This window comes from Oncorhynchus tshawytscha, linkage group LG16 (assembly GCF_018296145.1).
Source record: "Oncorhynchus tshawytscha isolate Ot180627B linkage group LG16, Otsh_v2.0, whole genome shotgun sequence".
In the NCBI taxonomy this organism is placed as follows: Eukaryota; Metazoa; Chordata; class Actinopteri; order Salmoniformes; family Salmonidae; genus Oncorhynchus; species Oncorhynchus tshawytscha.
Genome location: NC_056444.1, coordinates 82,872,036 through 82,898,963, shown reverse-complemented (window position 1 = coordinate 82,898,963; position 26,928 = coordinate 82,872,036). Strand labels below are relative to the sequence as shown.

Below are 26,928 nucleotides of genomic sequence, written 5' to 3'. Positions count from 1 at the left end.
GACGGTCGGCAGGTCGGTCGGCAGGTCGGTTAGACGGTCGGCAGGTCGGTCGGCAGGTCGGTTAGACGGTCGGCAGGTCGGTCGGCAGGTCGGTTAGACGGTCGGCAGGTCGGTCGGCAGGTCGGTTAGACGGTCGGCAGGTCGGTCGGCAGGTCGGTTAGACGGTCGGCAGGTCGGTCGGCAGGTCGGTTAGACGGTCGGCAGGTCGGTTAGACGGTCGGCAGGTCGGTTAGACGGTCGGCAGGTCGGTTAGACGGTCGGCAGGTCGGTTAGACGGTCGGCAGGTCGGTTAGACGGTCGGCAGGTCGGTTAGACGGTCGGCAGGTCGGTTAGACGGTCGGCAGGACGGTCGGCAGGTCGGTCGGCAGGTCGGTTAGACGGTCGGCAGGTCGGTCGGCAGGTCGGTTAGACGGTCGGCAGGTCGGTTAGACGGTCGGCAGGTCGGTCGGTCGGTCGGCAGGTCGGTCGGTCGGTCGGTTGGTCGGTCGGCAGGTCGGTTGGTCGGTCGGCAGGTCGGTTAGACGGTCGGCAGGTCGGTTAGACGGTCGGCAGGTCGGTTAGACGGTCGGCAGGTCGGTTAGACGGTCGGCAGGTCGGTTAGACGGTCGGCAGGTCGGTTAGACGGTCGGCAGGTCGGTTAGACGGTCGGCAGGTCGGTCGGCAGGTCGGTTAGACGGTCGGCAGGTCGGTCGGCAGGTCGGTTAGACGGTCGGCAGGTCGGTCGGCAGGTCGGTTAGACTGTCGGCAGGTCGGTCGGCAGGTCGGTTAGACGGTCGGCAGGTCGGTTATTCCCCTCGGACAAGCTGTATTATTTTTTCTTCATTATCCTATATGTTGTCTTACGTAATAAATATAATACTAGGTAGCTGTTCATGTTGTGTAACTAGATTTAATATCATTTCAACAATTAGGATTCCCATCTAATCCCTTGTGGATCGATAAACCACCTGTTGGATTAAGCTGAAGTGAAAAACTCTTGACTGTTAATTCTTCTGTTTTCTCTGGTCAATCTCAGGAGCATCTGGTGACTCAGGGGATGAAAGGAGACCAAGCTACGTCTCTGATCGAGGTGGCTTCCTCCAGATGCAGCACCGTCAAGTACGACGTGGAGCTGGCTGAAGAGTACATCGCTAGACAGGTGGGTTGTGGGATAGTGTCGGTTACGATACCAGTATCGTGGCGAAGAAAACGAAACACAAAGAGTTTTAACTTTATGTAAAAAGATAACAAACCTCCATTTATTTTTGTCACACAGCCACATGTATTTTCTAAACTATATCACACTATTTTTACATACAGCAGGTGTTTTTATTTTTGCCGTGGATACAAAAATATTGCGATACTGGTATCGTCCTAGCCCTAGTGTGACAGTGTGTGTTCATGTTTGAACATATATGAAACCGTGTGTGTGTTGTTCAATGCTCAATAAATCAACAGTGTTTTATTATTTACAGATTTGCTACAAATGATGCATCATTTTAATATAGATTACATTCAGAGCCGCGCGTGTCTGTGTGTAACCTTCCTTCCTCTCTAGATCTCAGCGTTCTCCTGTGTGGACCCCAGCTCCATCCTGCCCTTGTATCAGGTCCCCTCCCTACAGGCCATCTATACTCTGGACGCCGTCATCTCCAAGGTCCAGGTGTCTCTGGACGAACATTTCTCCAAGGTGGCGGCGGAGACGGACCCGCTCAAGCCCTCGGAGATCACCAAAAACCTGCTGCCTGCTACACTGCAGCTCATAGACGTGTACACAGCCTTCACCAGGTGAGACAAATCCACTATCCTCTCTCTACCACTTTACTGAGACTTTGTTCTCCCGTCGGGGGCAGAACAACTGAGACTGTGTTCTCCCGTCGGGGGCAGAACAACGTATGTCTTCAAATAACAGGCTCAGTTGGCAGTAAACAAAAAAATAAAATTGTCTTCTTTCCATCTTGAAAAATAACGTGTTTTTGTATTGTGAAAATGAGTGATTTATTGTGTGTCTCAGGTCCTACCTTCTGATGAGCCTACCAGAGGAAGGAGAGAACAAGCTATCAGAGGCTAAGCTTCAGGGTTACGCTGCAGTCCTGTCTATAGGCTCCATGCGCTGCAAAGCCAACCTGCTCGGTACGTACTAGTGGGCTTATGGGTTTGGGCACGTTCTAGAGAAATGAAGATCTAGTCAGCAATACCTAGTTAAAGTCTGCTGTTTTCAGTCAGAGACGAGCAGAGCCCCCTCAGTCCTCCTCTCACTCAACAACTGTGTGTTCCTTGACTGTGTGTTCCTTGACTGTGTGTTCCTTGACTGTGTGTTCCTTGACTGTGTGTTCCTTGACTGTGTGTTCCTTGACTCGTTCAGGTCAGAATGTGATGCAGAACCTTCCGTCGGCCGTCCAGACGCTGTGTGAGACGTGGAACAACATCAACACCAACGAGTTCCCTAACATCGGCTCATGGGTGTGTACCGCTGAGAGGGGGTGGCAGCCCCCCCCCCCCATGTGTAATGGAGGTGGTTCGTAAATGGATCCACCGTCTCGTGAAGACCCAAACACTCAATCAAAAACTTTTGATTCCTGATCGAACCCCAATCGGTCCCACGTGCCGTGTCCTCTGTCTGTGTGTGCGGTTATGAATACTGAGGCTGTCGCTCAAACTACACTCCTACCAAAAAGAGGACACATTGGAAGAAACAGGGTGCCTGTGTTCCCCCCTCAGCATAAAGACTGTCTGGGATACAGCCTGTGTCCCCCTCAGCATAATGACTGTCTGGGATACAGCCTGTGTCCCCCTCAGCATAATGACTGTCTGGGATACAGACTGTGTCCCCCTCAGCATAATGACTGTCTGGGATACAGCCTGTGTTCCCCCTCAGCATAATGACTGTCTGGGATACAGCCTGTGTTCCCCCCCTCAGCATAATGATTGATTGATTGATAGATAGATTGATTTGTCAAGCCTTTCCTGGGGAACTGCCAATTGTTCCATGCTATATATGTGTTCCATGGCTGTCACACCCGATCCAACTCGTTAACCAGCTCTGGGTTAGATCAATCAGGGATACAACACATTTTGTTGAAACGTTTGAGTTCCCCAGAGACGACGTTTGAGAATAATGACTGTTTCCGACTAACTTGTCTCGTCTCTTTTCTCAGCGTAATGCGTTCGCCAACGACACCATCCCGTCCGAGAGCTACATCAGTGCCATCCAGACGGCTCATCTGGGCACGCTCAGTAACCAGTCCCTGGCTCTGGCCTCGTCTCTCAAACACATCCTCCTCTCTCTGGTCCGCCTCACCGGAGACCTCATTGTGTAAGTTATTCTCTAATTCCAGCAGCAGCCACTTCCACACAGTCGATATTACATTAACACTTTCCACTATTGCAATGCTAATCTACCTTTCGGGATAAAATATGCGTTTCTCCCATTGACTGGGGTCTGTGTTTTCATCAAAGCTGTTACAGGAAGTGAGCGCCTGTTGCGTGTCTGGGATTTCCGACCCTGGCGCTAGAAACCACTGGCTCCACAGTAATTAGTTCCATACTGGAAATTATTGTAGACATGGACCCCCCAGGACTGAGGAGTTGAACACTGCCCAGGTTGAACCTCTCCTCTAAGAGAGCAGCATTAACACTCCCCCCCTTCCAGGACTGAGGAGTTGAACCCTCCCCAGGTGGTACATGCCCTGCTCCCTCCTCTTGGAGAGCAGCACGGAGAGCGTAGCTGAGATCTGCTTGACCTCTCTGGAGCGTATCCTGGGCCCCGCTGAGTCAGACACCTTCCTGTCCCACGTCTACCAGAGACTGGTCACAGGATGCTACAACATCATCGCCAACCACTCCGACCCCAACAGGTGAGACTTGAACTTTGACCCGAGCAGTTAGGCTGAGACTGTAGTTGAGTCAACTTTAATGACACCCCCCCTCCCCCCAGAGCGGAAATTAATTAGACGATTGCTGTCCATCAATGATCCCCCTAATCAACTTGACAGGGCTCAAGAAAACGGGTTACATATGCCCCCCTTCAATAGAGTGAAAAGTTGGCTTTAAGACCTATTCGAAGGTGATTGACAGCTGTCATTTTGTTCAATGTGTTGTGTCTTAGTGGTCTGGATGAGTCTGTGTTGGAGGAGTGTCTGCAGTATCTGGAGAGGCAGTTGGAGAGCAGCCAAGTGTGCAAGGCCATGGAGGACTTCTTCTCCTTCAGGTTGGTCTGCCGTTTCTGGTGTGGCTCAGTCGGGTTAGAGCCGTGCTCCTACCAAAACACAAAGGTCGTGGGTTCAATTCCCACAGGGGTTTGTGGTACCTATTTTTCCAACGCACGACCGTAGACTAAGCCGTGTCGCAGTTCACGACCGTCTCTCTCTCTCATAGGCGGCTCGTGAGTTTCAAGTTTGGGGAAGCGATCTTTTCACCCCCCAAAAAATATCCCTGCATGTAAATCATGCCTCTATCGTGGCATTTGCAGACCATTGTAAAATAGCCTGCTTTTCCTAATGTGATGAGTAGATTGGTTAGTCATAAATTAGGATTATAATATAACTAATTTGCTGGTAGCCTAGTAGTTGGGAGTGTTGGGGCAGTAACCGGAAGGTTGCTGGATGGAATCCCCGGGAGTGTCAAGGTAAACATCTGTTATTCAATCCCTGAACGAGGCAGTTTAATCCACTGTTCCCCAGGCACTGAAGATGTGGATGTTGATTATGGCAGCCCCCCCCCCCGCACCTCTCTGATTCAGTGGTTGGGTTAAAATGTGGGAAGACACATTTCAGTTGAATACATTCAGTTGTACAACTGACTCGGTATCCACCTCTTTCCCTGTTTGCAACAGCAAAAAAACATTTTTTTAAGAGGATCTTGGAGAAAATTTGGCTTTTTTTTAATAAACACGTGTATTGCATTTCTACGACACTTTACATGACTGGAGACATGTTGGTAGAATCCTAAATGACAGCGTAGACTGATCACCTCAACAATCAGATATTTCATATTTGATCGCTGCCCAAAATGCTCACCTCAACAATCAGATATTTCATATTTGAAAGCTGCCCAAAATGCTCACTTCTCGACTGTTAGCCAGTAAACTAAATCATGCTCTCTGGTGTAGTAATTTTGGTTATTTTCTTTATTTCTGTATAGACAGGAGTAATTATATCATTTTGTTATTTATCTTCCCATATCCTATTGGACGAGCTGCCGATGGTCTCTTAACTTTCTCTCTTGTTTTGTGTCTCAGTGGAGAACTGGTTCAGATCATGATGGCTACAGCCAATGAAAACCTTTCTGCTAAATTCTGCAACCGGGTGCTGAAATTCTTCACCAAACTCTTCCAGCTCAGTAAGTTTACCCTCATTCCTCTTGTTTTCCCCATCCCAAACCAGTCCTGCCTCCCAGACCAAAGTGTTGTTCCATACTGACCAACTAGAGACTTGTTCGCTCATCCTAATCTTGACGTCAACCCATTTTACTCTAGTTTCTCAAGTTCGTTTCAGTTCTACCATCTCTTTCATATCCTAAACCTCTCCTCGCTTATTCCACCTCAGCGGAGAAGAGTCCCAACCCCAGCCTGTTGTGTCTGTGCGGCTCCCTGGCCCAGCTGGCGTGTGTGGAGCCGTCCAGGCTGCAGTCGTGGCTCACCCGCATGACGACCACACCACCCAAGGACTCGGAGCATCTGGAGACGGTGCAGGAGAACAGGGCGTTGCTACAGGTGTGTGTGTGTGTGTCAGCACAAAAGCCGTTCTCAAGACTGGTCAACATTAAACCGTCTCAACTACAAATAACTGCCAAAATAAAGGAAACACTTGAGTAAATGAGGGATACAAAGTATATTGAAAGCAGGTGCTTCCACACAGGTGTGGTTCCTGCGTTAATTAAGCAATTAACATCCCATCATGCTTAGGGACAGGTATGAAAATGCTGGGCAGGCCATTATTTTGGGTACCATGGCTACGCTCCCATCCACAGGGCACGAGTGATCACTGAATGGTTTGATGAGCATGAAAACGATGTAAAACCATATGCCGTGGCCGTCTCTCAGTCACCAGATCTCAACCCGATGGAACACTTATGGGAGATTCTGGAGTGGTGCGTTTTCCACCACCATCAACAGAACACACACATGGGTGTCACATCCCTCCAATAGAGTTCCAGACGCTTGTAGAATCCATGCAAAGGTGCGTTGAAGCTGTTCTGGCTCGTAGTGACACCCGTCGACCCTATTAAAGACACTATGTTGGAGTTTCCTTTATCTTGGCAGTTACATTATCAAATCAAATTTTATTTGTCACATACACATGGTTAGCAGATGTTAATGCGAGTGTAGCGAAATGCTTGTGGTTCTAGTTCCGACAATGCAGTAATAACGAACAAGTAATCTAACTAACAATTCCAAAAAACTACTGTCTTATACACAGTGTAAGGGGATAAAGAATATGTACATAAGGATATATGAATGAGTGATGGTACAGAGCAGCATAGGCAAGATACAGTAGATGGTATCGAGTACAGTATATACATATGAGATGAGTATGTAAACAAAGTGGCATAGTTAAAGTGGCTAGTGATACATGTATTACATAAGGATGCAGTCGATGATATAGAGTACAGTATATACGTATGCATATGAGATGAATAATGTAGGGTATGTAAACATTATATAAGGTAGCATTGTTTAAAGTGGCTAGTGATATATTTACATTTCCCATCAATTCCCATGATTAAAGTGGCTGGAGTAGAGACAGTGTCATTGACAGTGTGTTGGCAGCAGCCACTCAATGTTAGCGGTGGCTGTTTAACAGTCTGATGGCCTTGAGATAGAAGCTGTTTTTCAGTCTCTCGGTCCCAGCTTTGATGCACCTGTACTGACCTCGCCTTCTGGATGGCAGCGGGGTAGAACAGGCAGTGGCTCGGGTGGTTGATGTCCTTGATGATTTTTATGGCCTTCCTGTAGCATCGGGTGGTGTAGGTGTCCTGGAGGGCAGGTAGTTTGCCCCCGGTGATGCGTTGTGCAGACCTCACTACCCTCTGGAGAGCCTTACGGTTGAGGGCGGTGCAGTTGCCGTACCAGGCGGTGATACAGCCCGCCAGGATGCTCTCGATTTTAGATCTCCTCTTTGTGTTTTTTCTAGAATTGTTTGTACTCTTTTATCGGGGGTTTTGTTGAACAGTAGACCAAAACTTAGGCACTGCAACATGGATTTAAAAAATTCGGTACTTTCGGTACTTCTGTCAAATGTCTCACGTCGTCTACTGATTGAGAGAAGATCAAGTCTGTAGATCAGTGTAGCCGATGTGGCCTTACCGTGCCTGGTCCCCTCTCATACTGCCTCTAGTCTGTCCTGAGGAAACACTGAACTTACTGGGAGTCTGGACTGTACCATGTTATCTCCCCTCTCATACGGACTCTAGTCTGTCCTGAGGAACCACTGGGAGTCTGTCCTGAGGAACCACTGGGAGTCTGTCCTGAGGAACCACTGGGAGTCTGGACTGTACCATGTTATCTCCCCTCATACGGACTCTAGTCTGTCCTGAGGAACCACTGGGAGTCTGTCCTGAGGAACCACTGGGAGTCTGGACTGTACCATGTTATCTCCCCTCTCATACGGACTCTAGTCTGTCCTGAGGAACCACTGAACTGGGCTCCCGAGTGGCGCAGCGGTGTAAGGCACTGCATCTCGGTGCTAGGGGCGTCACTACAGACACCCTGGTTCGAATCCAGGCTGTGTTACAGCCGGCCGTGATTGGGAGTCCAATTGGCCCAACGTCGTCTGGGTTTGGCAAATTGTAGGCCGTCATTGTAAATAAGAATTTGTTCTTAAACTGACTTGCCTCGTTAAATAAAGGTTAAATAAATAAACTCAGTCTGGGCTGCATAACCACTTAAGATGCACAGAAGTTAACATACTTTAAACATCTGACACGGCATGTAATAACTGTCCATACAGGATAGAACACGTTACACTGCAAGAAGATCCCGGAAGCTTTCAGCGTTGTAGGCTAACTTTCTTTGCTAGCGAACAGCTGAAGCTAACGTCAGTTCATGACCTTAGTACCTAGTTTGGGATAATATGCAAAAACACGGGGGGGCAAAAATATTGCTGATTTCAATGCTGCTCCAACGACTTTATTCATCCATTTTGTCCCGCCTGTCCCAGTCAAGATGGCGTTAGCTTCAGAGTGTGTGTGACGTCATGGGTCTTAAAGAGACAGGCACACTTAAAAAAAAAAAAAAAAAAAAAAAAAACTGATTGCTTCTTTTTTGTTGTTCTAATTGTTGATGATCAATACAATAAGTATCGAAGGGAAGGGAAGCACATTGTTTTTCGTCTGTAGCCCCGTGAAATCAGCCCAAAAACAAGCTCAATAACTCAATTCATTCACACACTCCTATTTGAACATGAATCCACCTGTATTGTGACTAGACCGTGGCTACATCTTGATTTACCCAGTTTATCAAGAGAGATTTACCATTTTTAATAAATGATTACCATTGTTATATTATTAGTAAAAAAACAAAACAAACAACAGTCATTGATTTTGTGTGATTTGTATAATTGATTAATTTAATGCATCCATTCTAAATGTAATGAGTTTGAACTCCACAGACTTCTCTCGGTTAAAGGGCCATTTTGGGACTTTGGCTAATAGGCTTTTTATTTTGTTTGCTGTGGTATTGTTTTGGTATTAAGTATCGTGATACTCGGTATCAGTATTGATGTCAAAATATCCTTGTGGATACTTTACGTGGATTATCGTCAATAATTAACACCTGTCGACCAAACTGATTGGTTGGTCACAACTGTTTTAAGAAAAATATATATTTTTCTCCAGGTGCTCACCACGCACATTGTCAGGGACAACAGCCAGGTGGGCGAGGGCGTGTGCACCGTCCTGCTCTCCACCCTCATCCCCATGGCAACGGATATGCTGGCCAATGGGGACGGCGCTGGCTTTCCGGAACTCATGGTAATCATGGCGACCCTAGCCAGCGCCGGTCAGGGGGCGGGGCATCTGCAGCTGCATCGCGCTGCCATCGATTGGCTGACCAGATGGTAAGATATGTTCCTGATGTGTAGAACTGGTGATGTTAATATTATTGGTACAACTCTTAACTAGATCTGTATGATAGTTGATGTGTTAAATATGCAGTTAGATTCAATAGAAATATAAATCTGTTATTTTCTACAGCAAAAAGTACCTGACCCAGAAAAACGTTGTGGAGAAAGTGAGCGCAAACGTGTCCCAGGGCAAAGTAAGTAGTAATTCAATCAAAAAAAGAAAAACATTTTTTTTTTAATCAAGTTTTATATTCTGAACTGCCCTGTCTCTCTCCCTCTCTCTGTCTCCCTCTCTCTGTCTCCCTCTCTCTGTCTCCCTCTCTCTCTCTGTCTCTCTGTCTCTCTCTCTCTGTCTCTCTGTCTCTGTCTCCCTCTCTGTCTCCCTCTCTCTGTCTCTCTCTCTGTCTCCCTCTCTCTGTCTCCCTCTCTCTGTCTCCCTCTCTCTGTCTCCCTGTCTCTCTCTCTCTCTCTCTCTCTCTCTCTCTCTCTCTCTCTCTGTCTCTCTCTCTGTCTCTCTCTCTCTGTCTCTCTGTCTCCCTCTCTCTGTCTCTCTCTCTCTGTCTCTCTCTCTCTGTCTCTCTCTCTCTGTCTCTCTCTCTCTGTCTCTCTCTCTCTCTGTCTCCCTCTCTCTGTCTCCCTCTCTCTGTCTCCCTCTCTCTGTCTCCCTCTCTCTGTCTCCCTCTCTCTGTCTCCCTCTCTCTGTCTCTCTCTCTCTGTCTCTCTCTCTCTGTCTCCCTCTCTCTGTCTCCCTCTCTCTGTCTCCCTCTCTGTCTGTCTCCCTCTCTCTGTCTCCCTCTCTCTGTCTCCCTCTCTCTGTCTCCCTCTCTCTGTCTCCCTCTCTCTGTCTCCCTCTCTCTGTCTCCCTCTCTCTGTCTCCCTCTCTCTGTCTCCCTCTCTCTGTCTCCCTCTCTCTGTCTCCCTCTCTCTGTCTCCCTCTCTCTCTCATGTTTTCCCCTCAGCATGCCAGCATACTAGAGTGCTCCTGCCATATCATCTCCTACCTGGCTGATGTGATGAACACCCTGAGACAGAGCAGTGGCCAGGGCTCCTCCGTGCTGCTGGTTGATGGAGAGGAGAAGGCTGTAGAGGTGGACTCAGACTGGGTTGATGAGTTGGCTGTGGAGGACGATGACTCACAGGCTGAGGACTCTGTACGGACCTCCCTCTTATCATGTTTGGATAGAAATATATAGACATAGATAGGTTCTTTATATAGTGTGGAATAGATAGAAATATGTAGAGGTTCTTTAAATAGTGTAGGAGAGAAATAAAGAGGTACTTTATATAGTGTAGAATAGATACTTAAATAGTGTAGAATGGGTACTATATATAGTGTAGAATAGATACTATATATAGTGTAGAATAGATACTATATATAGTGTAGAATAGATACTATATATAGTGTAGAATAGATACTTTATATAGTGTAGAATAGATACTTTATAGTGTAGAATAGATACTATATATATATATAGTGTAAAACAGATTTTATATAGTGTAGAATAGATACTTTATATAGTGTAGAATAGATACTATATATATAGTGTAGAATAGATTTTATATAGTGTAGAATAGATACTATATATATTATAGAATAGATACTTTATATAGTGTAGAATAGATACTTTATATAGTGTAGAATAGATTTTATATAGTGTAGAATAGATACTATATATATTATAGAATAGATACTTTATATAGTGTAGAATAGATACTTTATATAGTGTAGAATAGATACTTTATATAGTGTAGAATAGATACTTTATAAAGTGTAGAATAGAGATAGATAGGTACTTTATATCAGATGGAATAGAGAGGTACTTTAAATAGTGTGGAATAGAGAGGTACTTTATACAGTGTGGAATAGATAGGTACTTTATACAGTGTGGAATAGATAGGTACTTTATATAGTGTGGAATAGATAGGTACTTTAAATAGTGTGGAATAGATAGGTACTTTATACAGTGTGGAATAGATAGAAATATATAGAGATAGATAGGTACATTATATAGTGTGGAATAGATGGAGAGAAGGCTAGAGGACTCCGAACTGCTTTATCTTCACATCAGCTGTCTCACTATTAGAGACACTGGGATTTCAGAAAACATTTCCCACACCGTGGCTCAACCTCCATTCGTCTTTCTGTGATTCCCTCCCAGCCTCTTTCTGTGATCCCTCCCTCCTAGCCTCTTTCTGTGACTCCCTCCCTCCTAGCCTCTTTCTGTGATTCCCTCCCTCCCAGCCTCTTTCTGTGATTCCCTCCCTCCCAGCCTCTTTCTGTGATTCCCTCCCTCCCAGCCTCTTTCTGTGATTCCCTCCCTCCCAGCCTCTTTCTGTGATTCCCTCCCTCCCAGCCTCTTTCTGTGATTCCCTCCCTCCCAGCCTCTTTCTGTGATTCCCTCCTGTGATCCCTCCCAGCCTCTTTCTGTGATTCCCTCCCTCCCAGCCTCCCCCTCCCTCCCAGCCTCTTTCTGTGATTCCCTCCCTCCCAGCCTCTTTCTGTGATTCCCTCCCTCCCAGCCTCTTTCTGTGATTCCCTCCCTCCCAGCCTCTTTCTGTGATTCCCTCCCTCCCAGCCTCTTTCTGTGATTCCCTCCCAGCCTCTTTCTGTGATTTCCCTCCCAGCCTCTTTCTGTGATTTCCCTCCCAGCCTCTTTCTGTGATTTCCTCCCTCCCAGCCTCTTTCTGTGATTCCTCCCTCCCAGCCTCTTTCTGTGATCCCTCCCAGCCTCTTTCTGTGATTCCCTCCCAGCCTCTTTCTGTGATTTCCCTCCCAGCCTCTTTCTGTGATTTCCCTCCCAGCCTCTTTCTGTGATCCCTCCTAGCCTCTTTCTGTGATTCCCTCCCTCCCAGCCTCTTTCTGTGATCCCTCCCTCCTAGCCTCTTTCTGTGATCCCTCCCTCCCAGCCTCTTTCTGTGATCCCTCCCTCCCAGCCTCTTTCTGTGATCCCTCCCAGCCTCTTTCTGTGATCCCTCCCAGCCTCTTTCTGTGATCCCTCCCTCCCAGCCTCTTTCTGTGATCCCTCCCTCCCAGCCTCTTTCTGTGATCCCTCCCAGCCTCTTTCTGTGATTTGCCTCCCAGCCTCTTTCTGTGATTCCCTCCCAGCCTCTCTTCTTGCCTCTTCCTCGGCCGTGTTATAGGAGAAGGTTCAAGGCCCTTCTCCTCAGACTTTCTTGTCCTATGCGTTTTGAGGAAGAGGAGGAGGATGATTCGAGGAAATAAGGAAGAGATTCATTGAGGGGGGGCGGAGAACAAAAGCAGATGTGTTCAGTAGGGAGAACCTGAGTGTAATGGAGAGGGAATAGCGTATCTGTTAATAATGAGGAAAAACTGATTTCTCTCTGCTTTGTCGTAGGATGAAGACTCCCAGTGCAATAAGCTGTGTACCTTCACCATCACCCAGAAGGAGTTCATGAACCAGCATTGGTAAAAGAAGCCCCTCCCACCCCCCCTTCATGTGATCAATACCATTCCTTCACAGTATTCCACTTCCACGTAGACTGTGTTTCAATAACCTATACTTTCTGCCAAAGTGTGCAGGAAATGCCCCGTGTAAGAAATCTGGTGGGATTGCTAACTCCACCCCACCAACCAATCACCAACCAATCACAATGCTTTTACATTTCTAGGAATGGGGTGTTCTGTATGAGTGTACACTTCAGCAGAAAGGACAGGGTAATTGAGACGTCTCTAGTACAACTATTATAAGTCAACCTCCCCTCTCCTAGGTACCACTGTCACACGTGTAAGATGCTGGACGGGGTAGGTGTGTGTACAGTGTGCGCCAAGGTCTGTCACAAAGACCATGAGATCTCCTATGCCAAATACGGTTCTTTCTTCTGTGACTGCGGGGCCAAGGAGGACGGTACCTGTCAGGTGAGACCGAATACCTCAGGTCACCATGGGAAAAGAACCACTGCGGTAACTTTTGGCTTGCTATATCACTTATTCCATCCATCCCATTGGCTTATCCTCATAACCATCAGTGCCCCAGTTAGCTTGGGATCTAGCTGTTAAAGCTACACCTCAAAAAACATTACGTTAGGGGATCCATCCACTGTTGTTGTTGTCTGTTTATCAAGTAGTACAACTTAAAACATCTCAGAATTAACTGGCTGACATGATTCAACCTTAAAAACAGAATTAATTCAAGTGATTAATATAGGTGATTAATATAAGTGATTAATATAGACAGATTTATATGGACCGTAATAATATCTGCATGCCTTGCCTGTCTGTATTTTCACTGATGTATTAGCATAGGTGTGTGTGGGATCGTGTGTGTGTGTGTGTGTGTGTGTGGGGGATCGTGTGCGTAACTGTGGTCTTGAATGCGCGTGTGTGTTCAGACAGTCTAATATCTCCTCTGACCAACCTGCGGTCGTCCTCAGGCCCTGGTGAAGCGCAGCCCCAGCAGTGGCACCATGAAGGAGTCCTCAGCCTTCCAGAGTGAACTGAGGATGCCTGAGAGTGCCATCCGCCATCAGAGCAGCCTGGGCTCTAGCGACAAGGACAAGGTAAGACGAGGGAGAAGGGGGATACCGAGTCGGTCGTACAACTATATGGGGGATACCGAGTCGGTCGTACAACTGAATGGGGGTTACCGAGTCGGTGGTCAGTACAACTGAATGGGGGTTACCGAGTCGGTCGTCAGTACAACTGAATGGGGGTTACCGAGTCATATCTCATATTAAGAGATACAACAACGGAGACGAAGCAACAACAACAGCACTCACTTACACATACCTGTGTGTGTGTGTGTGTGTATATATATATATATGTATGTATGTATGTATGTATGTATGTATGTGTGTATGTATGTGTGTGTGTGTGTGTATGTGTGTGTGTGTGTGTGTGTGTGTGTGTGTGTACACCATTTTCCTCTTCCCGCTCGGTGCTTCTCTCACCCCATCACCATCATTGCGTCTCTCAATACATACATTTTAAACAAACTTACAAACAGAAATTAAACAAAAAATCTCAGTTTAAACCAAGAGGTTAGGTTCCACACATGGAACGTACAGTGTAGTTCTGAAATACATAGATCCCCGCCATTCTAAGAGAATCCTTGCAGCATAATAGCTGATACCTCAGGTTCTAGGTCATTTAGATAAGGTTCCCATACTTTGTAGAACAGGTCTGTTTTAGCAAGTCTTCCGCAATTTAACCCAACTCCTCTGAATCAGAGGTGCGGGGGTGGCTGCCTTAATCGACATCCATGTCCTCGTCGCCCGGGGAACAGTAGGTTAACTGCCTTGCTCAGCGGTAGAATGACAGATAAACATAAGATTAGAGATTTTCTCTGAAATTTGCCTTGCGCCATAAAAATCACTCCCGTGTTGACTTTTTTCTTTTGTCATGTTGTGGATTTCAGGCAAATTAAAACTCCTTACATGACATGGGGGGGACAATATACAACGTCTGGGGATTGTACAAGTCACTCTAAAAAAATATATTTAAAAAACATTGTTCATGTCACAGGTGACCATCTGTGAGGGCAAGCCTGGCGACGAGGACCGTCCAAAGAAGAGCAGTGTCTGTAAGAACATCGAGGGATGTCAGGAGGAACTGCTGGCACAAGTGGTGAGACGTTTTCTACCGAAGAGCAGCGACGTCTCTCGCACTCTGACATCAAGAGTTATTTATGTGTTAAACGTTCAGTCAAAACCAGACCTACGTCACGTCTGTGTAAAGAAATGCGTGTCGGGTTTACACTGCGGGGAGGGGCGGGGTGGGGGGGGGCAATGTATCTGTCAAAACGGTTTCCAATACATCCATATTTACACTTTGTCTTGACATTCAGCGACATTTTAAGATCAGTATTTGTTATGAGAAGTTTCTGATAATATTCTGACGTTGTTATGACGTATCATTGGCTGACGTTGACTTCTTTCTCTTCTGTCTCTGTCTCTCACTCTGTCTCTCTCTGTCTCTCTCTCTCTCTCTCTCTCTCTCTACCTCTCTCTCTCTACCTCTCTCTCTCTGTCTCTCTCTCTCTACCTCTCTCTCTCTCTCTCTCTCTCTCTCTCTCTCTCTCTCTGTCTCTCTCTCTCTCTCTCTCTCTCTGTCTCTCTCTCTCTCTCTGTCTCTCTCTCCTGTCTCTCTTTACCTGTCTCTCTCTCCCTGTCTCTCTCTCCCTGTCTCTCTCTACCTGTCTCTCTCTACCTGTCTCTCTCTGTCTCTCCTGTCTCTCTCTACCTGTCTCTCTCTACCTGTCTCTCTCTCCTGTCTCTCTCTCCTGTCTCTCTCTGTCCTGTCTCTCTGTCTCTCTCTCTCTCTGTCTCTCTCTGTCTCTCTGTCTCTCTCTCTCTCTCTGTCTCTCTCTCTCTCTGTCTCTCTCTCTCTCTGTCTCTCTCTCTCTGTCTCTCTCTCTCTCTCTCTCTCTCTCTGTCTCTCTCTCTCTCTCTCTCTCTCTCTCTCTCTCTCTCTCTGTCTCTCTCTCTCTGTGTCTCTCTCTCTCTGTCTCTCTCTCTCTGTCTCTCTGTCTCTCTGTCTCTCTGTCTCTCTCTCTCTCTGTCTCTCTCTGTCTCTCTCTCTCTCTGTCTCTCTCTGTCTCTCTCTGTCTCTCTCTGTCTCTCTCTGTCTCTCTCCAGTCTGGCTCCTCCACGGCGGCCGTGGTTCTGGAGATGTTGATCTTCCTGATGGATGCCATCCAGACTAACTTCCAGCAGGCCTCCGCTGTAGGCAGCAGCAGCCGAGCTCAGCAGGCCCTCAACGAGCTACACACTCAGGACAAGAGTGTTGAGATGACTGACCAACTGATGGTACAGTACCACTGCTATACCTTTTTTAGTTCTTAACTATGAATGTGGGACAAACAGGTTCCATCGCTGTAGTATGCTGGGAGGCAGTAAAGTGGAGGATTCAGTTCAGCAGTGTGAGAGACACTGGATTCTGTTCAGCAGTGAGAGACACTGGATTCTGTTCAGCAGTGAGAGACACTGGATTCTGTTCAGCAGTGAGAGACACTGGATTCTGTTCAGCAGTGTTTAGACCGGATTCAGTTCAGCAGTGAGACTGGATTCAGTTCAGCAGTGTTTAGAGGATTCAGTTCAGCAGTGAGAGACACTGGATTCTGTTCAGCAGTGAGAGACACTGGATTCTGTTCAGCAGTGAGAGACACTGGATTCTGTTCAGCAGTGAGAGACACTGGATTCTGTTCAGCAGTGAGAGACACTGGATTCTGTTCAGCAGTGAGAGACACTGGATTCAGTTCAGCAGTGAGAGACACTGGATTCTGTTCAGCAGTGAGAGACACTGGATTCTGTTCAGCAGTGTTTAGACCGGATTCAGTTCAGCAGTGTGAGACACTGGATTCAGTTCAGCAGTGTGAGACACTGGATTCAGTTCAGCAGTGTTTAGACCGGATTCAGTTCAGCAGTGAGAGACACTGGATTCAGTTCAGCAGTGAGAGACACTGGATTCAGTTCAGCAGTGAGAGACACTGGATTCAGTTCAGCAGTGAGAGACACTGGATTCAGTTCAGCAGTGAGAGACACTGGATTCAGTTCAGCAGTGAGAGACACTGGATTCAGTTCAGCAGTGAGAGACACTGGATTCAGTTCAGCAGTGAGAGACACTGGATTCAGTTCAGCAGTGAGAGACACTGGATTCAGTTCAGCAGTGTGAGACACTGGATTCAGTTCAGCAGTGTGAGAGACCGGATTCGTCTGATCAAGGTGTTGAACATAGCTGGGACAAAAACCCAGCTGTGCTGCTTCGGCTCCAGGAGTCGACTTGAGGCACAAGAACGTCTAAGCCTAGCAAAGTGTGAGAACCATGCCGTATTTGATGCTCCATTGAGCCTCCTTCGTCCAGTCTCCTCCTCATGACTTAACACGCCCCCTTCCTCTGCGTCTCCCCAGGTCCCTACCCTTGGTTCCCAGGAGGGAGCTTTTGAGAACGTGCGTATGAACTACAGTGGAGACCAGGGCCAGACCATCAGACAGCTCATCAGTGCCCACGTGCTGCGACGCGTCGCCATGTGTGTGTTGTCTTCCCCCCACGGGCGCCGCCAGCACCTCGCCGTCAGCCACGAGAAGGGCAAGGTGGGCACGTTGTTGCGCTAAATTGTATTTAAAAACTTCAAAAGCAGCGTTTTCATCTCGATGTTATTTTGTGTGCTTTTAGATAATTTTGCAGAACCTGAACGCTTGGTTCCACTTTCTGTCTGGTGCTGACCCAGAGTTCCCTAACCCCTCTGCTCTCCTCTCCCCTCACTGTCCCACCTCTCCCCTCGTCTCCAGATCACCGTCCTGCAGCTGTCGGCTCTACTGAAGCAGGCCGATTCCAGTAAGAGGAAGTTAACCCTGACCCGTCTGGCCTCGGCTCCCGTACCCTTCACCGTGCTCAGCCTCACTGGGAACCCCTGCAACGAAGACTATCTGGCTGTCTGTGGACTCAAGGTTAGTCAGATTCATTACAGGGTCTTCAGAAGCTATGTCTACAATTCCTCACTTCCTGTCTTCTTTGCCTCCCTCTCAACCATTTTGGGGGCAGATTGTTCAAGGTCGTCCCCTTTGACCTTCTTCTCAAAAGCATTTTCAGAAGGAGGCAAGGAGATGATGCAAGGAATTGAGAAAGAACCCCTGTCTCTAGATTTAGGGCCTATCTAGCTATATGTGTATATGTACAGTACAGTGCATTCCTGAAGTATTCAGACTAGGGCTGTTTCAGTGACCGTATTACCGCCACACCGGCGATCGCGGCTTATGAAGGCAGTATAATTCCACTCCACGCTCTGTTGCTACTGATGGTCATTATTAGCCTACCAAACTTTTTAACTGCCTGGTACTCAGCAATCTGTTGTCCCTCTAGTCACTCTGACATCAATGTAAATGTCATGAGAGCCCAGGAGCTCATGTTACGCAACATTTTCTATAGGCTATGTAATTGTTTGAGAAAACAGAGTGATGGCCTCTGTTAAAAAGAGGAGGATCCCATCAGCTTCCTATTGGCTAGGCGTACTATATTTATTTCTCAACTTTCCTAATATTAAGTAGTTTGCTTTTCTTTACAACAGGAGTATATCCTACCTGGCTGCCATGAACATAAACCAGGGGGAAAAGCGTCCTCCCTTCGATATTTAAGTGCATAGATGACATGTATTTTTTTCCCACTGCCCCTGTTTAGATACAGGTGCATTATAATGGTCCATTTTAAATCAAAACTAATTTAATTCACATATTATTTAGTCTATGTGAAAACAAGATCTAATCAAGAATAGTCTGATGGGTGACAATATTACCCAATCATGGAATAATGGCTTGTTTTTGCTGCTTTTTCTAATCATAGTCGCACACCTCATGTTGTCAAGCTGTCTGTCTCTCTCTCTCTCTCGTTCAGGACTGCCACGTGCTGACGTTCAGTAGTACAGGTTCAGTTTCAGAACACCTGGTGCTGCACCCTCAGCTGGCTACTGGGAACTTCATCATCAAGGCTATCTGGCTGCCTGGCTCCCAGACGGAGCTGGCCATCATCACGGCGGACTTCGTCAAGGTACCACATCAGCTCTTTGTAAAGTTTGCTAGGTGATTGCTGCAAGTGTAGATATATTTTTTTTTGTTTTGTGAAAAATTGGAATAGAAGGGTTGATTTGCATAACAGCGTTGATTAGTGAGACTCTTCTTCTCCTGTTAGATCTATGACCTGTCAGTGGACGCTCTGAGCCCTGTGTACTACTTCCTGCTGCCGAGCTCCAAGATCCGTGACGCCACCTTCCTGTTCAACGAGGAAGGGAAGAGCATCATCGTCATCATGTCCTCTGCTGGCTACATGTACACACAGGTCATGGACGAGTCTTCCAGCGCCCAACATGGACCCTTCTATGTTACCTCAGTCCTGGAGATCAGCCACCAGGACCTTAAGGTACAAACACACGCAGAAACGCAGAAATCCTTCAAATAGTTTCTCTTGAACTCTTTAAAAACAGAGAGCCTTTTCCCGGGTCAACTCGATCAAGCAGAGCTGAAGTATTTTGAAAGAAAATAAATCCTATCTGAATCCTGCATCTTAGCTCTGTGTCCTTCCAGGACAGTAACGGTCAGGTTTCAGAGGAGTGTGTGTGTTACAGCCATGTTCTCCAGATTTTTTTTTAACCTTTATTTAACTCGGCAAGTCAGTTAAGAACAAATTCTTATTTTCAATGACGGCCTAGGAACAGTGGGTTAACTGCCTGTTCAGGGGCAGAACGACAGATTTGTACCTTGTCAGCTCAGGGGTTTGAACTTGCAACCTTCCGGTTACTAGTCCAACGCTCTAACCAATAGGCTACCCTGCCGCCCCAGATGTTGCTGTTCTAGTCTGGTCTGTCTGTTCTGACTGGTCTCTCTCCCTCCTTCCAGGACAGTAACGGTCAGGTTGCTGGCGGCGGTGTATCGGTGTACTACAGCCACGTTCTCCAGATGCTGTTCTTCAGCTACAGCCAGGGCAAGTCGTTCGCTGCCACCGTCAGTCGTAGCACCACCGACGTACAGAGACTCTTCACCATCAACGTCAAAGGGTAAGGATAACCAACAGAGTATTTATTGATTAACTTTTTCCATTTTATTTATTTTTGTATTATGTAAGTAGACAACTGGATAGTTAGAATTATACACCACTTGTTGTAATTGGACAACATTTGTCAGGAGTTATTGATACATCGAAAAATCAAATGTATCTTAACGTTCTCCGTCTCTCCAGCTCTAATGGGGGCAGTAAGACGTCTCCAGCTCTGTGCCAGTGGTCTGAGGTGATGAACCACCCAGGCCTGGTGTGCTGCGTCCAGCAGACTACTGGTATCCCACTGGTCATCATGGTCAAACCTGACACCTTCCTCATCCAGGAGATCAAGACCCTGCCCGCTAAGGCTAAGGTATAGTACACACACACACACTCTGGTCATCAGGGTCAAACCTGACACCTTTCTCATCCAGGAGATCAAGACCCTGCCCGCTAAGGCTAAGGTATAGTACACACACACACACACACACACACACACACACACACACACACACTCTGGTCATCAGGGTCAAACCTGACACCTTCCTCATCCAGGAAATGAAGACCCTGCCTTCTAAGGTATAGTACACACACACACACACACACACACACACTGGTCATCAGGGTCAAACCTGACACCTTCCTCATCCAGGAAATGAAGACCCTGCGTTCTAAGGTAGCATATCAGAGCCCAATAAACATACTCTTTCTCAGTTTGTCTTTCCTCCATTCCTCTCTACTTCCTTCTCTAAAGGCATTGGACTTCAGGTCTTCTGTGTTTTGAGGAGGAGGCAAGGAGAGAGAGCCACACCCACCCCACTGAGCCACACCCACCCCACTGAGCCACCCACCTACCCCACTGAGCCACACCCACCCACCCCACTGAGCCACCCACCTACCCCACTGAGCCACACACCCACCCCACTGAGCCACACACCCACCCCACTGAGCCACACACCCACCCCACTGAGCCACACCCACCCCACTGAGCCACCCACCTACCCCACTGAGCCACACACCCACCCCACTGAGCCACCCACCTACCCCACTGAGCCACACCCACCCCACTGAGCCACACACCCACCCCACTGAGCCACACACCCACCCCACTGAGCCACACCCACCCCACTGAGCCACACCCACCCCACTGAGCCACCCACCTACCCCACTGAGCCACACCCACCCACCCCACTGAGCCACCCACCTACCCCACTGAGCCACACACCCACCCCACTGAGCCACACCCACCCCACTGAGCCACACCCACCCCACTGAACCACACACACCTACCCCACTGAGCCACCCACACCTACCCCACTGAGCCACCCACCTACCCCACTGAGCCACACACCCACCCCACTGAGCCACACCCACCCCACTGAGCCACACCCACCCCACTGAGCCACACACCCACCCCACTGAGCCACCCACCCACCCCACTGAGCCACCCACCCACCCCACTGAGCCACCCACCCACCCCACTGAGCCACACCCAACCCACTGAGCCACACCCACCCCACTGAGCCACACCCACCTACCCCACTGAGCCACCCACCTACCCCACTGAGCCACCCACCCACCCCACTGAGCCACACACCCACCCCACTGAGCCACACACCCACCCCACTGAGCCACACACCCACCCCACTGAGCCACACACCCACCCCACTGAGCCACACACCCACCCCACTGAGCCACACCCCCACCCCACTGAGCCACACGCCCACCCCACTGAGCCACGCCCACCCCACTGAGCCACGCCCACCCCACTGAGCCACGCCCACCCCACTGAGCCACACCCACCCCACTGAGCCACACACCCACAACACTAATAGTCCTGTCTCCTCCCGTCAGATCCAGGACATGGTAGCTATCCGTCACACAGCGTCTAACGAGCAGCAGCGAACCACCATGATCCTGCTGTGTGAGGACGGCTCTCTGAGGATCTACATGGCAAACGTAGACAACACCTCCTATTGGCTCCAGCCCTCCCTGCAGCCCTGCTCCGGCATCTCCATCATGAAGCCTGTCAGGAAACGCAAGGCTGCTGCCGCAAGTGGGTTAAACTAAACAGCCCCCTGTCTGTCTGTCTCGCTGTCTGTCTCGCTCCCTCTCTGTCTGTCTCTCTCTGTCTGTCTCGCTCCCTCTCTGTCTGTCTCTCTCTCTGTCTGTCTGTGTCGGTCTGTCTGTCTGGTCCTGTCTGTCTGCCTGTCTGTCTGTTCTCCAAATCCTTTCGTTTCACGTCACTCATTCAGTTTGTTTTTCCAGGTTACCGGTGCCAGGTTCTGTCAAAATGCTTTATACCATATAGAGCCCCTCTGCCGTATAGAGCCCCGTATAGAGCCCCTCTACCATATAGAGCCCTCTGCCGTATAGAGCCCCGTATAGAGCCCCTCTACTGTATAGAGCCCTCTCTACTGTATAGAGCCCCTCTACTGTATAGAGCCCCTCTACCGAGCCCCATATAGAGCCCCTCTACCGTATAGAGCCCCCTACCGTATAGAGCCCCGTATAGAGCCCCTCTACCGTATAGAAGCCCCTCTGCCATATAGAGCCCCGTATAGAGCCCCTCTACTGTATAGAGCCCCGTATAGAGCCCCTCTACCATATAGAGCCCCGTATAGAGCCCCTCTACCGTATAGAGCCCCTCTACCGTATAGAGCCCCTACTGTATAGAGCCCCTCTACCGTATAGAGCCCCTCTACCGTATAGAGCCCCGTATAGAGCCCCTCCCCCTCTACCGTATAGAGCCCCGTATAGAGCCCCTCTACCGTATAGAGCCCCTCTACCGTATAGAGCCCCGTATAGAGCCCCTCTAGAGCCCCGTATAGAGCCCCGTATAGAGCCCCTCTACCGTATAGAGCCCCTCCCGTATAGAGCCCCTCTACCGTATAGAGCCCCGAGAGCCCCTCTACCGTATAGAGCCCCGTATAGAGCCCCTCTACCATATAGAGCCCCGTATAGAGCCCCTCTACCGTATAGAGCCCCGTATAGAGCCCCTCTACCGTATAGAGCCCCGTATAGAGCCCCTCTACCGTATAGAGCCCCTCTACCGTATAGAGCCCCGTATAGAGCCCTACTCTACCGTATAGAGCCCCTCTACCGTATAGAGCCTACCGTATAGAGCCCCTCTACTGTATAGAGCCCCCGTATAGAGCCCCTCTACCGTATAGAGCCCCGTATAGAGCCCCTCTACCGTATAGAGCCCCTCTACCGTATAGAGCCCCGTATAGAGCCCCCTCTACCGTATAGAGCCCCTCTACCGTATAGAGCCCCGTATAGAGCCCCTCTACCATATAGAGCCCCTCTACCATATAGAGCCCCTCTACCATATAGAGCCCGGTATAGAGCCCCTCTACCATATAGAGCCCCCCCTCTACAGTATAGAGCCCCGTATAGAGCCCCTCTACCGTATAGAGCCCCGTATAGAGCCCCTCTCTACTGTATAGAGCCCCGTATAGAGCCCCCTCTACCATATAGAGCCCCGTATAGAGCCCCTCTACCATAGAGCCCCCGTAGAGCCCCTCTACCATATAGAGCCCCTCTACCATATAGAGCCCCTACCGTATAGAGCCCCGTATAGAGCCCCTCTGCCGAGCCCCTATAGAGCCCCTCTGCCGCCGTATAGAGCCCCTCTGCCGTATAGAGCCCCGTATAGAGCCCCTCTACCATATAGAGCCCCTCTACCGTATGGAGCCCCTCTACTGTATAGAGCCCCGTATAGAGCCCCTCTACCATATATAGCCCCTCTACCGTATGGGAGCCGTATGGTCCCTCTACCCCGTATAGAGCCCCGTATAGAGCCCCTGCTCTACCGTATAGAGCCCCTCTACCGTATAGAGCCCCTCTACCGTATAGAGCCCCTCTACCGTATAGAGCCCCTCTCTGCCGTATAGAGCCCCTCTACCCCTGTATAGAGCCCCTCTGCCGTATAGAGCCCCTCTACCGTATAGAGCCCCTCTGCCGTATAGAGCCCCGTATAGAGCCCCTCTGCCGTATAGAGCCCCGCCGTATAGAGCCCCTCTGCCGTATAGAGCCCCGTATAGAGCCCTGTATAGAGTCCCTCTACCGTATAGAGCCCGGTATAGAGCCCCTCTACCGTATAGAGCCCCGTATAGAGCCCCTCTACCATATAGAGCCCCTCTACCATATAGAGCCCCTCTACTGTAGAGCCCCGTATAGAGCCCCTCTGCCATATAGAGCCCCGTATAGAGCCCCTCTACCATATAGAGCCCCGTATAGAGCCCCTCTACTGTAGAGCCCCGTATAGAGCCCCTCTACTGTATAGAACCCCGTATAGAGCCCCTCTACCGTATATAGAGCCCCTCTACCCTATAGAGCCCCTCTACTGTTATTTTTCACTCTTTTTACTGTTGTTTTATTTCTTTACTTATTGTTCACCTAAAATACCTATTTCTGCACTGTTGGTTAGAGCCTGTAAGGAAGCATTTCACTGTAAGTTCTACACCAGCGAACGTGACAAACAAACTTTTGATTTGATATTCTCCTTTTCTAGTTTGAATATTGCTAAGAACGTTCCAAAAAACGATCACTTGATTTCTAACGAATGGTCTGTTGCACTTGTCGCCTTGTTCCAGCCACTCGTACCTCCAGTCAGGTGACCTTCCCGGTGGACTTCTTCGAGAGTAACCAACAGCTGACGGAGGTGGAGTTTGGAGGCAATGACCTCCTGCAGGTTTACAACGGACAGCAGATCAAACACAGACTCAACTCCACTGGGATGTATGTCGCCAACACTAAGGTATGATGCCCACACACACACACCTCTCCGTCCAACTCGCTACAGCTCTGGGCTTTGATTCGACTGCTCTGGGATAACGCAAAATCCACTTCCAGTCTTTCATTAAGTGGTTTGATTATTGCAAAGCTGTCATCGAGGCCAAAAAATGTGGCTACTTGGAAGAATCTCCAATATATTTTGATTTAACACTTTTTTGGTTACTACATGACTCCATATGTGTTATTTCATAGTTCTGATGTCTTCACTATTCTTCTACAATGTAGAACATAGTAAAATAAACACCCTGGAATGAATAGGTGTGTCCTAACGTTTGACTGGTACTGGTATATATTTTTATGGAAGACTGACCATTTCTGGAGGAAAACTGACACATACTGTATTTGTACGTGCCATTCAAACTGCATTAATCCTGAACCCCCTTTTTCTCATCTTAATGATATGGTTATCTCTTCCCCCTCTAACTAGCCGGGAGGCTTCACCGTGGAGACGGTCAACAACAACATCTCCATGGTGATGACAGGCATGCGGGTGCAGGTGGGCACGCAGGCCATCGAGCGGGCACCCTCCTACCTGGAGATCTTTGGGCGAACCATGCAGGTGAACATGACCCGGCCCCGCTGGTTCGACTTCCCCTTCACCAGGGAGGAGGCTCTGCAGGCCGACAAGAAACTCTCCATCTTCTGTAAGGACACACGAACGCAGGAAAATACTTAACTGTGTAACGAGGGTTTGGCACGCTGTGTAACGAGGGTTTGGCACGCTGTGTAACGAGGGTTTGGCACGCTGTGTAACGAGGGTTTGGCACGCTGTGTAACGAGGGTTTGGCACGCTGTGTAACGAGGGTTTGGCGCGCTGTGTAACGAGGGTTTGGCGCGCTGTGTAACGAGGGTTTGGCACCCTGTGTAACGAGGGTTTGGCGCGCTGTGTAACGAGGGTTTGGCGCGCTGTGTAACGAGGGTTTGGCACGCTGTGTAACGAGGGTTTGGCGCGCTGTGTAACGAGGGTTTGGCGCGCTGTGTAACGAGGGTTTGGCGCTGTGTAGGGGGTTTGGCGCGCTGTGTAACGAGGGTTTGGCGCGCTGTGTAACGAGGGTTTGGCGCTGTGTAACGAGGGTTTGGCGCGCTGTGTAACGAGGGTTTGGCGCTGTGTAACGAGGGTTTGGCGCGCTGTGTAACGAGGGTTTGGCGCGCTGTGTAACGAGGGTTTGGCGCGCTGTGTAACGAGGGTTTGGCGCCGTGTAACGAGGGTTTGGCGCCGTGTAACGAGGGTTTGGCGCCGTGTAACGAGGGCTCGGGAGGCGTGTACAGTATATACCTTATGCATATTGTCACACGTACACATAACAGAGCTGTCCAACAGTCAGACAGGATCTCCTGCAGCACATTACAATTTCAAAGATGAGTGTGAAAAGTTATCTTTTGACTGTATCTCTAACCTCTCCTTCTTCATTCCTCCAGTCGGAGCGTCAGTTGACCCGGCCGGGCATCACCATGTCTCTGCCTAACCTCTCCCTTCTTTTTCGTTCCTCCAGTCGGAGCGTCAGTTGACCCGGCCGGGCATCACCATGTCTCTGACTAACCTCTCCCTTCTTCTTCGTTCCTCCAGTCGGAGCGTCAGTTGACCCGGCCGGGCATCACCATGTCTCTGACTAACCTCTCCCTTCTTCTTCCTTCCTCCAGTCGGAGCGTCAGTGGATCCGGCCGGGGTGACTGTCTCTAACCTCTCCCTTCTTCTTCTTCGTTCCTCCAGTCGGAGCGTCAGTGGATCCGGCCGGGGTGACTGTCTCTAACCTCTCCCTTCTTCTTCTTCGTTCCTCCAGTCGGAGCGTCAGTTGACCCGGCGGGTGTCACGATGCTGGACTCTATAAAGATCTATGGTAAAACCAAGGAGCAATTTGGCTGGCCTGACGAGCCCCCCGAGGACTTCCCCTCGGCCTCCGTCAACAACGTGTGCTCTCCCAACCTAAACACCGGCAACGGCACCGGCGAAGGGGACATCGCCGCACCAGCCTCCACCGGCGGCACCGTGCTGGAGAGGTTAGTGTTAAACGCCACAGGGTTCAAAGGTTAACCAAAGGTCCACTAGATTAGAGACAGGTTCCACAAGATGGCCAAGTTGCAAAGTTTTAAAAAATGTCTAAATGTTCAATGTATGAAGTCAAAAAATGAGTTTTGTTTTTTTGTCTTATTTTAAGGTTAGGGCTAGGCATTAGGCTACCACTGTGGTTCGGTTTGAAATGACATTTTGCGTCTTGGCTAGATGGGTGACGACTCTAGAGACAGGGTCGTCTGGGTCATTGCGGTGCGAAAATGATCGGAGTTTTCCTTTTGACTATATGCACGTGGGTCGTGTTCACTAGCCATGTAACGGAAGAAAAAGCTCTGAAACGGAGTGACTATCCATACTTATCCAAAAGGAAACACTTGGGGATTTTGTTTTCCATGCAAAACATTTTTCTACAATGTGCCCTAATGAACACGACCCAGGCTAGAACCAGTAGAATGACATTAGCTGGAGAGCTTAATCTCTCTGTGATATATAGTTATCTCTCTACTGGCCCCTCAGTTTCTCTGTGATATATAGTTATCTCTCTCCTGACCCCCTCAGTCTCTCTGTGATATATAGTTATCTCTCTCCTGACC

The 26,928-nt window shown here is 48.9% G+C and overlaps 1 protein-coding gene across 1 annotated transcript in view; it reads left to right on the top strand.

Annotated features, from left to right (window-relative positions):
* The window catches only part of ubr4 (ubiquitin protein ligase E3 component n-recognin 4), a 147,533-nt gene that overhangs the window by 42,971 nt on the left and 77,634 nt on the right, over positions 1-26,928 (top strand). Inside the window, 28 exon segments of the mRNA XM_042299791.1 lie at positions 1,016-1,138; positions 1,538-1,767; positions 1,994-2,112; positions 2,345-2,442; positions 3,138-3,297; positions 3,631-3,676; positions 3,678-3,836; positions 4,088-4,189; positions 5,219-5,319; positions 5,526-5,692; positions 8,815-9,035; positions 9,172-9,235; positions 10,001-10,192; positions 12,398-12,468; positions 12,771-12,918; positions 13,434-13,559; positions 14,524-14,625; positions 15,636-15,806; positions 16,908-17,090; positions 17,289-17,447; positions 18,388-18,540; positions 18,682-18,909; positions 19,386-19,543; positions 19,726-19,897; positions 21,379-21,580; positions 24,123-24,286; positions 24,752-24,968; positions 26,106-26,322. Of these exon segments, the coding sequence (XP_042155725.1) occupies positions 1,016-1,138; positions 1,538-1,767; positions 1,994-2,112; positions 2,345-2,442; positions 3,138-3,297; positions 3,631-3,676; positions 3,678-3,836; positions 4,088-4,189; positions 5,219-5,319; positions 5,526-5,692; positions 8,815-9,035; positions 9,172-9,235; positions 10,001-10,192; positions 12,398-12,468; positions 12,771-12,918; positions 13,434-13,559; positions 14,524-14,625; positions 15,636-15,806; positions 16,908-17,090; positions 17,289-17,447; positions 18,388-18,540; positions 18,682-18,909; positions 19,386-19,543; positions 19,726-19,897; positions 21,379-21,580; positions 24,123-24,286; positions 24,752-24,968; positions 26,106-26,322 (4,253 nt within the window).